Source organism: Durio zibethinus, chromosome 2, assembly GCF_047325235.1.
Source record: "Durio zibethinus cultivar Kanyao isolate XHJ-2024 chromosome 2, ASM4732523v1, whole genome shotgun sequence".
In the NCBI taxonomy this organism is placed as follows: domain Eukaryota; kingdom Viridiplantae; phylum Streptophyta; class Magnoliopsida; order Malvales; family Malvaceae; genus Durio; species Durio zibethinus.
This window is the reverse complement of record NC_143163.1, coordinates 9,248,214-9,263,693: the sequence shown is the minus strand read 5'-3', so window position 1 is coordinate 9,263,693 and position 15,480 is coordinate 9,248,214. Positions and strand designations below refer to the sequence as shown.

The following is a 15,480-nucleotide window of genomic DNA, read 5'->3' as shown; positions in this document are numbered from 1 at the left end:
TTTTCTTTTATTTCTTAAAATAATTCTCAAGAATTTTATCATTTTGATTTGATAACTATAGTTTTACCAAAATATAATAAGGTTATAAAAGATTCATAACCAAAGCTAAAAAATACTCCATGTTCATTTTATGCTCATAACTATTTAATGCCATAATCAATTTACATATAACATACCATAAAATCATGAATCATAAATTAAATAATTTAATTCAAAATCAAAAGATTAAAAGAATAATCAATAAAGAAAGCAAAATTTAATGAGATTTAAGGTTTCTTATAAATTATCAATCATCAATTATTTTAGTAGAATATACAAATTAGAAAGATAATAACAAGAAACTTATTTTGTACTTAATATTTATTTCACCAAAAAACTGTTTGGATAATTGAAGCTTTCTATACTTGTTCCAAAAGTAGTTTTGCCAACTTTGCTAATTTTTTTTTATATCTTTTTCATGTGAAATATGAATTTCATAATTACCTTTAAATTGTTAGAAAAAATAAATAAAATAATAAAAAATAATTTTGATTTTGAGGTATAAAAACTCTTTCTTAAAGTCAATTATGCCTTTAAAATATAACAAAATTTCAAAACTCTTTAAGTAAAAATAATGAAAATAATTATATTAAAAGATCTATTTATAATGAATGAACATAAATAAATTTTTATTTAATAATTATGATATTTTGTATAGTTATAATTTTTTGTATAATCATAATATTTATAAATAATAATTTATTAATATTCAAATAATTATAATCTTTTATCATATAATAATTGTTTTTGTTCAAATATAATTATTAAAATATCAAAAAATTAATAAAAATTTAATTTTACTCATCAATAATTAAATATGAGATGTATCAACTTTTAAACTACCAACTCATTGGACCCTTGTGATTAGCAGAAGTCAGGAATTTCCATAAGCTTTATAGCACAGCACTGTAATGAAATCAGACTATCAATGAAATATATCAAATTTTTTTCTGCTATCCTCTTATTTCTCCTCTGGTCTGCGTACTCCTTTCTTCTTCTTCTTCTTCTTCTTCTTCTTCTTCTTCTTATATGTTCTGTGGCAAAATCCCCTTTTTCGAAACTTCTTTGCTTCCTCTTTCCGTTTCTACACTTGCTTTTTTTTTTTTTTCTCAAAAACAACCCAAAAACTATATATGCAACTTTATTCCACGGCTTCTCTATCCAAAAGACCCATTTACTTCCAAATGGTCAAATCGCCTGATTTTTATTATGTTTATCCTCTCCCCTTGATTTTTTCTATGGATTCGGATCTAAAAAAAAAAAAAAGGCCTAGAATTCTAAACCATAGAATATTGTCGCCTCCAACGCCAGAGACAAAATAAAATGGAAAAAAAAAACCTTAAGCCTAGCCGATAAGAACAAAGGCAAAATAAATTTGGGGGCAGATTAAGTTTTTTTACTGGAATTACGGATAGGGCGAAACGGGCAATGCATTGTTCTGATAAAAGTGCATTTGTGAGCCATATGCACTGTTAACTGTAACATGGTACTCTTCTTTAGCATAAGAATAAGTATAATTTTAGAATAATTATCTTATGGGTAGAAAATATAGTTCATATAGGAAATATTGAAACGAACTGTCCCCAAATTAAACCAACAGCGAATTGTCATTAAACCATGAAGATTGAAGAAGAAAAAACTTACACATTTTTAATTGCCTCGGGTATAACCTTGTTTATGATCGGGCGGGCTTTGCACATGGCCACTAATGGTTGCGCTTTCGGCATGGTTGCCCCATTTTTTTCAGTCATGTCAATTTCCTCTTTGCCGACTCTCTTCCAGTCAAAGCACTGAATCAATGAACCCAAGGTCAAGCCCACCACACGAAGGGCAAGACTTTCCCCAGGACACGCTCTCCTGCCCAACCCAAAGGGCATGAACTTGTAGCTTTCTGTCTCTCCATTCTCAAACCTTTCAGGTTTAAAAACAAGTGGATCATCCCACAAGTTTGGATCTCTCTGAATGGCCCATGCATTGATTAGTACCATTGTATTTCGTGGCACATTGTATTCACCAATGGTGCAGTCATTAGATGCCAGATGTGGAACTAAAAGTGGAGCAACTGGATACAATCGAAATGTCTCGGATATGATATTTTGAAGGTAAGGTAATTTAGTGAGGTGTGGTTCATCAATCAAGTTTTCTTGACCAACTTCAGCGTCCAATTCATCTCTTGCTTTTTTTAACACATCAGGGTTGTTAAGCAAAGCAGACAATGCCCATTCTAATGTGGCTGCGGTTGTGTCTGTTCCTGCAAGCACCAAAACCTGCACCAAAATCTGCACTGAGGCCTAAGCTCAAAGTAATACTCGTAACTTGGTTTTACCTTTGAAAAATAGCAATTTAAAAAAAAGTTGGATACGTTAAGGCACATTATATAATAAAAAGGTAATAATTTGCTATCGTCGCCAACAAATATGTGATCAATTCAAGTGATTAGTATTCAATCTTTTACTGCCTCAAATACCAAAGAAATAATTCGCTATGATCATGACTTTTAAACTTTTAGAACTTTTATGTTCAGTAAATCATTTAAAATTATGATTTTTTTTAATTTAGCAAAATATATAAATGCATTGAAAAAAAATATGAGTCTGCCCCTTTTTTTATCTTTTTTAAAAATGTTAAAATAAAAAAAAACTCTTAAAATTTACCACTTTACTTAGATAACCCTCATACTATTATTATACTCAAATAAGCCTTTATTCTTTTATTTGTATTCAAATAAATTTTTATTTCAAACAAAAAATTGATTTATATTAAGGATTTATTTATATACAAATTTAAAGAGAAAAGCTTATTTGAATATAAACTAAAGTTTATGAATTTATTTGATGGCAAAATAAAGTTTAAGAGTTTATTTGCATATAATAAAAGTATAAGAACTTATTCAAAAAAAATAGTAAAGTTCATATTTGAAAAAAAAGTGAGTGTGCCTAGGGATGGCATCGGGTCGGGTTCGAAGCGGGTTTTGCTCGCCCCGAACCCGACCCGACCCGACAATATGTAAACCGTACCCGATCCGATCCGACCCGAAATTAATAAAATATTATTTTTTTAAATATAAAATATTATTTTTTAAATATAAATATTTAAAAATATCATTATATAAATATATATATATAAAAATAATTAATTAATTAATTAAAAAATAATTTTTTAATAATGTCGGGTCGGGTAGGGTTGGGTTTTAGGCATACCAAACCCGACCCGACCCCGACTATTACCTAAATTTACCCGACCCGACCCCGATCCGAAACCCGAAATTCAAAAAAAAAATCCGACCCTATAGGGTCGGGTCGGGCCAAAACCCGTCGGGGACGGGCTTGATTGCCGTCCCTAAGTGTGCCCCCCCTTTTTTTTTTTTTAAAAATGTTAAAATAATAAAAACTCGTAAAATTTATTACTTTACTTAGATAAGCCCTTATACTTTTATTATATTCAAAAAAGTCTTTATTTTTTTATTTTTATTCAAATAAGTTTTTATTCCAAAAAAAATTATTGATTTATATTAATGATTTATTTAAATACAAATTTAAAGTTAAGAGCTTATTTGTATATAAATTAAAGTTTAAGGATTTATTTAAAAGCAAAATTTGAGAGTTTATTTGCATATAATAAAAGTATAAAAACTTATTCAAAAAAAATAGTCAAGTTCAAGGACTCTTTTATCATTTTAGCCAAAAAAAATTAATAAGCTGATTTTAAACGGGAATCAAAGGTTATGTATTTACTCTATATTAGCTTTTTTTAATAAAAAATAGAAATAAAGGGTTCCAACATATATATATATATATATAATATTATCCATTGTATGTTTCCATTTTGCTCTTAATCTCTTTTAATCAATTTAAATATATATATTCAAATAATTTAATACCAGTTTTTCATCAATTAATGAAATTATATAATAATTGAGTTTCTATTTAATACACTATTAGTTCATAAAATTTATATACTGTCAGTAAATCAGATCATTATAACTCATTAATGAGTAAATATCAACCTTTTAAAATAAATATACATAAATTAAAATAACTCATTAATAAGCAAATATCAATATTTAAAATAAATAGTCACAAATTAAAAAAATTTACTCATTTAAGATGTTATCATCTGATTCACCTCATTAATGAATTGCTATCATCCGATTCACTGATAGTGTATAAAATATATATGGTGATAATGTATCAAATTTAAACTCATAATGATTTTCACCCCTTAAGTTACAATTGGCTTGATGTTTGTTTTTTCGACCGTTAAGTGTTTAGTTGTGATAAAGTTGCTTCCATCTTCTTCCAAAATTCAAACCATAAAATAAATTTTTTCGTCAATGGAAAATATTACAATTTCTTTTTTCTGCATTTTTTTAAAGCCTTTTATTTTTTATTTTTGGATATTCAAAGCCAAACTATATTGAATGTGGATACAAAAATAAACACACATAATATATTATTAAAAATGAAAAATACTAATATTAAAGATATATTTTTTTATTAAATAGACTCAAAGTTTAAATCTCTCAAAATTAAACCATTAATCTTAACCCACTATAATTGATACTTTAAAATGACCAAATGTACCAAGTACCTCAAACCCCAAAGTAATTCAATATATGTAAATTGAGTTCAAAAATCACTCAATATATGTAGTAACTCAAATCTAAAAGCAATTTGATAAAAAAAATACTTGAAATTTGAGTATCCGATGATAAACTAGACAACCTAAATCCAAAATTTTCTAACCTAATCAATTTGAATATAAAAACAAATGCTAAATATGTCTGACTTTATACTTGATATATTTTTTCAAAATAAGAAAAATATTTTATGGTATATAAATAAAATAATTGCTTAAATTAAAATTGTAAACTTAATTTCATTAATTTTAAATCTTATATTTCTAAGTAATTAGTTTTTTACCACATGTGATTTGGATTACATAATAAATAGGTAAATTATATTATTGGTCATTTAATTATGATTATGTTTTTTAAATGGTCACTAAATTATTAAAATTTTAAATTTAATCATTAAAGTTTAAATAAATATTTTTGTAGTCATTCAACTATTAGTCTCTAATAGTATATTGACATGATAATAACACGTCAGCTGTTAGTGCCACGTCATATTGCAACATCAGCAATTATTTTTTACAAAATTTATAATATCACATGGCATATTAGTAATGCCATGTGACATCTTACCGTTAAAGACAACAATTGAATGACAAAATGCACTTACTCAATTTTTTATGATAAATCAAAAAATTTAATAGTTAGGCAACCATTTTAAAAATATAATCATAATTAAATGACCAATAGTATATTGAGAAATTATAAAATACATTTAAATAGTATTTGATATCATTTTTTAAGATTATCATAATAATGTAATTGCTTAGGTGATCTTATTATCAAAGTGATCATGTCACTCATGAATTTAAAATCTCTTTGTATGGCTAATAATCATTAATTCATACGAATTAAAGATTACTATATTTGATATTATTAACAATCAATTATTATTTTATTTAAAAGTACAAAAATAACCATCTTTATTGTAATAATTACACAAATTAATGATTTAAATGTTGTTTAAAGATAATAATTCATAAAATATAGTAATATTTTATTTATTTTATAATCAATATAATTAAAATTTAAAATTATTAAATATATTTATTTATTAAGTAAACTAATTTTTATAAAATAAATTATGTAAAAAACATTTGAATTAAAAAAAAATCAATCTATTAAAAGCATAATAAAAAAACAGACATCATATTATATATAAAACTTTAGGAAAATTCAAACAATACAAAAATTATTTTTGAACTTGATGAAAAATAATTACAATTTTTAGAGAAATCAAAATTTTAATTCACATATTAAATGGATAATATTGACTATTATTAATTTTGCATATCACTTCACTTAAGTAATAAAAGTCTTCGAACCCTTTAAATGGGAATTAGACAATGTATTTAATTTCATTTTGGTAACGATCGTTCTGGCTGATACACACCAATGATACCAAAACACAATACATCTAAAGGTGATTTTTCATACAGGATTTGATACCACAATTATTTCGTTGGTTTTGGTAAATTTCGATGAATTAGCTTGTTTCAACTGTTACATAAATGTGAAATATGTTTTATTATTTTTAACTTATCTTTTGTTGTTTGACTTTTTTAACCTAATGAAAATAAAACTAATTGACAGAATAACCCTCAGAAGTTTGGTTTCTCTAATTTTTACTAGAACTTATTTTTTTTATACTATATTTTTTTAAACCAAAGTTCATAAATATTTCAATCTCTTTTAAGAAAGAAATTATGCTCCCTCTCTAAGTTTAATAATCATAAAGTCAAGGTTAATTTTTTCATGTCTTTGTTTTTATCTTAATATTTACATGTAAAAAAGAAAAATGCTTATTGAAATATTATATGGTCAGATTAAATGTTTAAAAATAATATGATAAATCGATAATATTATTTTTTATATTTTTAAACTTATTTAATTTGTTTTTGAATATATTGCATATTTATTTTGTAGATTATTAGTAGTATTAATATGTACAAATTCATGTATATTTATACATATATTTGTATTAAATCAAAAATTTTAAAATAATATACCAAAACAACTAGTGCTAACATATACCATTTGTTTAATAAAAATTAAAATATTGTTTGGTACGGTATTAAAAACCTTTGAATTAGATCATCTACCAAGATAATGATATGATCACTCTTATGCAGCGTTTAATATCATTTTCAAGATTACCACGATGATCTAATTATCATGGTGATAAGATCACCAAGATGATTTGATCATTAGTGATCTTAAATTACTATGTTGGTACAATATTATAAATCAATAGTGTTTCTAAATCACTATGTTTGGTATTATATGAAAAAATAAATCATATAGTACAAATATCCAAAACAACCTTGCAAAAATTTTTTTAATACTTATTGAATTAACAATTTATAAAATAAATAAACATTATTTTATAAAAAGCTACAAAGTATAAATAAATGTGGATAAAAAAAATTTTAAAAAAAATTATTAAATAAATTTATTATCTTTTTTTAGCCAATATAAATTTATAATGTAAAACTTTTTTACAATAAATGATGAAAAAAATTGATTTTTTAAAAATTTTTAGTAGACAACTTCTTGAGATAATGTTAATTATATTTTTCATGAAGAAAAATTAATCAGAAAATAATATGAAAATTACTTTCTCATGATGCTAAAACTTTCTTATCCTTTAGATTGAGAATTAGATCACTCTCTAAGGCAATGATCTTATCACCTTAATGATTTAAAATCACCGTCACATAAGATTTTTAAATTGCTATCAAACAAGGTGATATAAGTACTAAGTGTATATTACCCTGGTTTTTAAACAGATCACCCATTATCAAATATTCTCTTAGTGATCTAATATCACTGTCACGTAGGATCACCATGTATTTACCACACATGAGAGATCTAATCATTATGTCTAAATTATCATGGTTTTTGAAGTAATCAGCCTATACGAATGCTATCTTATATTAGAGTTTTTTAATGTCATAAGCAAAGTTAAAATGATGATACATGTCCTTAGTGTATATTTAAAAGAATTATTTTAAAAAAAGTAAGATATGTGTCATCATTTTAATCTCTCTTATAAAATTAAACAATTCCACTATCAATGTTTTAGATAATTTCTCTAATATATTTTACGCTAATAAAAAGTACTCTTCTATCTCATACCATTAAATTCATCTTAAAATTCAAATGCTAAACTTTCAAACAGAAAATTTAAGTTCTAATTAGCGGGGCCATTTCTTTGTAGACATTTTTTATCAATATTTTTTTTATATATTTATAAGTTATAATAGAGACAAGATATATTCATAATTGAAACTTCAATTTTAAATATAAGTAAATATAAGATAGTAGGGATAATTATTCATTTGACCTATATAGTATAAGAAAATGTTGTGGTACTCGTAATTAAAAATTATTCAATATAGCACTTTAATCTTTTATTTAATCTATGATTATATCTTTCCTAACAACACATGAGATTAACTGCGTAATCAGTGGTAGTGCCACATGAGAGCCAGAAAGGCCATCAACTATGGTCTACCAAGAATTTTGAAAGTTATTTACATATATAGGCTGTTATGTGAATTTTTTTAAAATATATCTTTCAAAATAAATAAATGATATCATAAAATATAATCACTTTCAATTAATTTTCATTTATAACTTTTTAACTCAAATCTTAAAAAAAAAAAATAGAACTATCACAAATTTTTTCAAGTTTTAATATTTAAACTTTGTCTTATTTAAAAATAAAAAATTTATGTGAATAATGGGAAGCAACAATTTATCTCAATGTAAAACTAAAAAATTTTATACCATTTGAACCATTGATATTAATAGATCTTAGAGATCAAAGAGACATGTGAAAAAGAAAGAAAAAATAGTTTAATCTTATTACTTAGTTTTCAATATTAAAAAACTGTAAAACATTTTTGTGTAAGTTGATCCTTCTTCCATGAAAAATAGCTTTCAAATTTAATATTTTTGTAAGCTATAAGGACTTTTATATATATATAAACTGATTTACTCATTTTTTTTATAGTGTTAATAAATAGGTTAAACACTTTTCATTTGAGATGAAATAATTTAAATTCTACTCATGGAGGAATTATGCACTAATTACTAAGTTAAATATTTGAGCATAAATAAATTAAACGCTTTAATAATAAAAGATAAAATAACAAAACATATAATTTTTTTAGTAAAACTTGTGAAGTTCACGCCTAAAAATGAATTACATGAAGATTACTAATGAAAATCAAAATTAATACTCATACTATAATTTAAGAGCTTTGATTAAATTATTTATTTGAAAATTTTAAAAACTTTAATGTTACAATGTACTTATCTATTTATTAAGTTCTATTAACCTATATATTTTAATCTTTAAATTTTTTTACATTATTTTTATTAGAAACTTCTAATATTGCATAAGAAGTTATATCTAATTAATTTGTCTTATAAAATATACTTAACGTTAATCGAAACGTCAACTTAACTAATTATTTTGATTTAATAAAAAAATAACAATAATGACAAATAACATGAATTGATAAAAATAGATTTCTAATTAAAATTTTGCTTTAATTATAAGTTTATTCTTAATTTTATATAAAAAATATATCCATAATATAATGTGTCTATAAATGATTGTATATTCGTCCCGTATATATTTGGACCCTTCCTAAAAAATATCTTAGCTCAGATTTTATACTCGTCCTGTATATATTTGGACCCTTCCTAAAAAAATATCTTAGCTCTGCTGTTGAGCACAATTGACATGACAATTGACCAATCAACTAACGAATCAAAAATATATTGACGAATCTAAATACAATTGACTAATCAAATGCACTATGAGGTCAAACAAAAGGCCACGTGGTTTCCTAGTTCCCACTGAGAATGACGGCCCCTCGCTGATTTAATGGAAATGTTCATTTTCAAGCCTTACTTAATTTAAGGATAAATTATAAAAATATATTTCGAGATTCAACATAATTTGATTTTATCTTTTGATATTTAAAAAATGACATTTAATTATCATGAATTGTATATCCATGATATTCTTTTAATTTTCATTAATGTTATTAATCTCTAATCAATAAATCTTAACTCTTTTTTAAAATTTTTTTTGTTTACTTTTTCTCATATTTGAACTTTTCATATAAAACTTAGGCTTTAAACATGAATTCTTTATAATGTTCAGCTAATAAGGGATCAAATGTTAAAAATATATATTATTATGATTTGTTTCGCCAGTTGATCTTCTCTCTTTTTTTTTTTTTATTTTAAGAACTCATAAATTCTTAAAAAATTTAAATTGAAACCCACAAAAAAAAATCATTGTTGATAAATTATTGTAGTTATTATGTGAATTTGTGAATTTATTGTGTGTAAGTAATTCATTTGAATTCTGTAAGTTTTTTGGGTGCGTGCTAACTGAATTGATGATTTTTTTTCTTTGTTTTATTACCACTGTAAATATAATATTTGACTTAATAATCGAGTATGCTTTTACATTTTTTTTTCACACGTAATATGATGGGACGTGAATAAAGGATTAAAACAGAAAAGACAATATAGTCAATGGGCATATTAAAATAACCAAAAAGGAAGGAGAAGAATTGAACTAACCAGTATAAGCCCTTTGATTATCTGATCAGTATAATATTGAGGTTGTGATTGCTGCAAAGAAAGTAGACGATGAATCATAGTGTTTCCTTGTTGCTTACTTCTAATTTCATCAATCATTTTTTGCAAGCGCCTATCCATCGTTTCACCAAGCCTTTTCACTTTCCTTTCGTAATTCCGATTAATCCAATTCAATATGGGCACAAAATCTCCTGGATTGGTTGCTCCACTATGCTCAAAAACCTCTCCAATAAGCTCCCTAAACTGCCTTGCTTCTCTTTCGTCACCCACATCCTCCCCATAATATCGCTTCCCTGCTACCATTCTTATGATATTGTTAAACGTCAAATCTGAAATTGTTAACTTAACCTCTACTTTTGCAAAGTCCTGAAACGAATTCCGTGATAGCTTTTTCAATAGCCGCATAATTTCATCTTTTCTAACATCCACGAACATGTTCAGGCGGGCTGATGAAAAGATTTCGATGGCGCTGATGCGACGAAGATTGCGCCAATGGTCACCATAGGGTGAGTTTACCATGTTTGTGTAGTTGTAGCCCAAGTGCTTGCCCATCAATAACTGTGGACGGCTAGCGAGAACAATATCATTCTTGGTGAAGCATTCTTCAACAGCTGATGGTGATGAAACCATAACCACAAGTTGACAGCCGAATTTTAGGGAAACTATAGGACCGTATTTCTTAGAAAGGTTGAGGAAGGTACGATGAATAGGCGGTTTTATTAGATGAAGATGGCCAAGAATGGGAATAGAACGTGGGCTTGGGGGGAGATTTATGTGGCTTGCTCTTGACTTGAAGAAGAATTTGAAAGAAAGAAATAAAAGAAAGGCTGAAATAGCTGAGTAAAGGACTGTCGAGTCTTCCATAGCCAATTTCCTAGGTTTGTTGGAGTTCAATTTTGTGTTCACTTTTTATATGCGCTGCGCGCGGTTTTGATTGTATTTGCTAGACCTATTGTGCAAGGAACTATAGACTAGCACATCTTCATTTTGTTGATTTTGATTGCTGGCGGCCTTGTTTGGACATTTGTTACATTGGCAAAATTTTCTCCAGTAGAATTGTGAACTGCTTGTGGTATTTTAATCCCCAAAAGATATGGTTAAAACACGGTTGTCGGATAGTGCTGTAAGCAAACACAGTGCACAAAAAGGGTAAAACAAAAAAAAAAAAGTTTTGGCACTCTATCTATAATCTAACGTACATCTATTTTTGTCTTCAATTGCTGAAATGTTGACATATGGATCAATAATTTAAATAGTGATGGCATAGCTGAATAGTGGCGATTATTTTGCAGTAGCATCACTGTCCACTATCATTATCGAACAACAATCAGGTTAGAAATTGAATCGCATTGCAGCAAGTGACGGCCACTAAAAACAGTATAACATTGAATAGCGATAATAATGAATTGTTATCATTTTGATTTTATTTTTTATAAATAGTCAAAGAAAAAAAATAAAGTATTTAAGAATTGATTTGGCATCAACATCAATCCAATCCTAATTAAACTCACATTTTATGATAAGCTTAATAAAAAAGAGCAAAAGTAGCATGAGCAAGACTATGGTAGAGATTATGTCAAAGAATGAGAAAAAATATGAGTTGAAAATTGACAATAAAATTGGTGAATATAAAAAGAAAAATGGTGATGTCATCTATTAATCTATTAGCTAAGAATACTAATAGTGATATTAGTTACTAATCTATTGGTTAGGAATACTTTTGTATTTTTCATTTTGCGACATTTCCATAATAGTTGTATTGAAATAATTCATAAGCTATAACTGACTTTCATGAATGAAAAAGATATTTTCTCCTCTCAATTCTTCTCTGTTCTTTTTTTAGTCTTATCAATTTTGCTCTATTCTCTTCTTGGTCTCCTCAATTCTCTTTTTAGTATCTAAAATCCTAACCAAGTCACAACTGAGTCATGACAAATTGGTATTAAAGGATATTGCGATCCTATATCAACACTAGGAAAGAATAGGAAACCACTTTCTATGGCTGAAGAGACTCGATTGAATAATTTACATGAACAAGTTCAGAACATTTTAACGTAGTTGAAAGACATAAAGGCAACACAGACCTCATTGTTAAAAATGTGGGAAGATCAAAAGGATTTGGAAATCAAAATGGCTTAGAATCATAACAACTTGACCAAGATGCTAGAATCCTTGCTGCAAAAAGGGAAATCTCCAACCCAACCAAATCAAAGAGGAAAGGAGCATGTTGGCAATTCTCATTTGGCTCCATTGGTGCAAACCAAAAGGGAGGGTAACAATCCTATTGAAATAACTATTATTGATGAATATAATAAGTCTAGCTATAGGCTTGATGATCTAGGGTTACTACCAAAACTTCAACAAGATAGTAACCTTAATAATATACATAATAGCATGAGGGCAAGCAAACATATTAAAGCTTCACCTGTGACTAACTACCCTCTAAACTTAAATGCTTTTACCCCATGACCAAAAATCGAACTTCCATTATTCGTAGGTAAGAATCTTAGAGGATGGCTAAGAAAATGTTAGAAGTATTTCACCATTTTTTGGAGTGCCAAACCATTAGAAAATGAAAATAGCTACTATGTATTTAGTTGGTAAAGCAAAAATCTGGTTTGATGGATACTTGATGTAGAAACCAAGATTTACATCATATGAATTTTCTAATGATTTGTGCTCGAGATTTTGTGACAAGACCTATTCGGATGTGATTAAAGAATTCAACAAGCTGACTCAAAATACCATAGTGGAAGAATGTTAAGAGAAATGTAAAGAGCTTAGGCCATTCATGCTTCATAATAACTCTAATTTGGATGAGTTATATTTTATATCTAGTTTTATAAGTGGGCTAAAAGAAGATCTCAAGCCAAGAGTTAAAGCTAGTTAGCCTCTGACTTTGGCAACAACCTATAAGCAAGTAAAGTTACACCAACTAGCCTTGGAAGTTGAATACAAAAGAAACAAACCACCTAACTAACCCAATTCAACCAATAGCATCTATACTCCTTTCAAGAACCCTTATAACCTCTAGTCCTAACCATAAAAAATCTCCCCCAATACAACATCAACTACATAAAAGCAAACTCTCATGGAATAAAGAAGGCTACAAACTTGTGTTTTAAATGTGGTGAAAAATTCTTTCTTGGCCACATTTGCAAAAACAAGCAATTGAACTCCATCATGGTGTGGGAATTTTTAAAAAAAAGAAAAGATGATAAGAAACCAGTTGATAATGTCAGGATATCCATAATAAAATAAAGCAAGGGGATGCTAATTTGAAAATCTCTATTAATGCTCTAACATGTACTACTGGATACAACACGCTAAGGATCAAAGTGCTAAGGATTGGGTTTAGTTGACGTGTACTAATATTTTGGCTATAACTGTGGTTAATGGTGAAAGGTTGTATAGTATAGCCAAATATAAATAGCTTAAATGGATAATGCAAGGGCATAAATTTACTTATGATCTAAGAGTTTTGGCATTAGGGGTAATGACATAGTGCTTGGAGTTGATTGAATAAAGAAATATAGTCTTTTTTTATATTTGATTTCAATGACATGTCAATGAGTTTCAAAAAAGAAGGGCAAGAAGTTACATTAAAAGGTAGTCCAATAAAGTTAGCCTAAAGCTTATTTCTAGAGCTAAATTGCAAAAGCTAGCATACAATTATCCTAAGATGCTAGGTAAAATGTACATGATTAGTGGAGAGTGTGATGATGTGGAAACACCAGTTGTGTTTGAGTCAATAATAACTTCCTATGATGACATATTGATGAAACCTATAAGATTATCACCAAAAAGAGTGTAAATCATAGCATACCCTTGAAACAAGACTCTCAAATTGTTAATCTAAAACCTTACAGAGTCAACCATTATCAAAAGAATAAGACTAAAAGGTAAATACTAGAAATGTTATCTTCTTCTATCATACAAACCAATAAGAACCCTTTTGCTTCTCTATGTTTATTAGTCAAGAAGAAGGATGGCACTTTGAGGATGTGCATCAACTATAGACAATTGAACATAATGATGGCAAAAAATAAATTCCTTATACCTATAGTGGAAGAACCCTTAGATGAGCCAAAAAAAGCAAACTACTTCTTAGAAATATACCTTAAATTAAGATATTGGCAAATAAAGGTGAAAAAAGATGACATTCATATGACAGCCTTCATAATTCATTATAGCCATTATGAATTTAAAGTAATGCCATTTGGACTTACCAAAGCACCTGTAACATTTCAGCTTCTCATGAATGATATATCTACTCTTCATTTAAGAAAATTTATGCTGGTATTTTTTAATGATATTCTTGTATATAGTTCTAACTTGAGAGAACATACAGAATAATTAAACATTGTATGTGCATAAAGAAATAAATGGTTTTTTAGTCAAAGGCAAGTTGAATATTTGGGGCATATTATATGAGCTAAAAGGATATCTATAAATTATGCTAAGATAAAAGTAATGCAAAACTGACCACAGCCTAAAAGCCTTAAGTCTTTGAAGGGATTTCTTGGATTAACTTGATATTACAAGAAGTTCATAAAAAGCTATAGGGAGATTAGTAAGTCACTCACAGATATGATTAAAGAAAATAGGTTCAAATGGACACCTACAGTAGTATCAGCTTTCAATCAACTCAAGGAGGTCATGTGTTCTGCCCCTATCTTAGCATTACTTGATTTCAATAAACCTTTTATAGTGAAAACTAACACTAGCAATAATGAAATTGGAGCTGTTTTATTCTAAGATGGAAAGACAATAGCTTACTTAAGCAAGGTTCTAGTACTAGACATATAAACCTTTCTACTTATGAAAAAGAGTATCTAGCCATACTAATGGTAGTAACAAAATGGAGACACTACTTAGAAGAAAAATCATTCGTTATCAAGATAAATCATGAAGCCTTAAAACATTTGCTTGAGTAAAAGTTAACCACCATCATTCAAAAAAGAGGACCAACCAAAGTACGTGGGCCGAATTACTTTATACAATATAGAAAGGGCAAAAAAAAATATAGCAACAAATGTTTTATCCACGTAGCATGAGAAAAAAACACAAAGTTATAGCTTGTAATCAACTACATTTATACCAAAATGGAAAAAGAGATCAAGTATAGCTATTATGTGATATAATGGCACGGAAGCAAATTAAAGCTTCTATCATTTATC

The 15,480-nt window shown here is 27.3% G+C and overlaps 1 protein-coding gene across 2 annotated transcripts; it reads right to left on the bottom strand.

Annotated features, from left to right (window-relative positions):
• Nucleotides 1-1,451: 1,451 nt before the first annotated feature.
• On the bottom strand, nt 1,452-11,381 carry LOC111308417 (cytochrome P450 81Q32-like). 2 transcript variants are annotated; one of them, XM_089749686.1, is made up of 2 exons: nt 10,283-11,381; nt 1,452-2,318 (listed from the first exon to the last, which is right to left on the bottom strand). In XM_089749686.1, exons 1-2 carry the CDS (start codon nt 11,162-11,164, stop codon nt 1,680-1,682), a joined length of 1,521 nt encoding a protein of 506 aa, XP_089605812.1. In that variant the 5' UTR covers nt 11,165-11,381; the 3' UTR covers nt 1,452-1,679. The 2 variants fall into 2 exon arrangements, with proteins under 2 accessions (XP_089605812.1, XP_022762475.2); XM_022906740.2 differs by having other exon boundaries at nt 1,452-2,306; nt 10,283-11,376.
• Between the last annotated feature and the right edge of the window lie 4,099 nt (nt 11,382-15,480).

What these genes read in the sequence shown, in the direction of transcription:
- LOC111308417 (XM_089749686.1), bottom strand. Translation starts at nt 11,164, where the DNA reads ATGGAAGACTCGACAGTCCTTTACTCAGCTATTTCAGCCTTTCTTTTA. An exon ending in TAATCAAAGGGCTTATACTG is followed by an intron (nt 2,319 to 10,282) that starts GTTAGTTCAATT and finishes GCCTCAGTGCAG; the next exon opens with ATTTTGGTGCAGGTTTTGGT.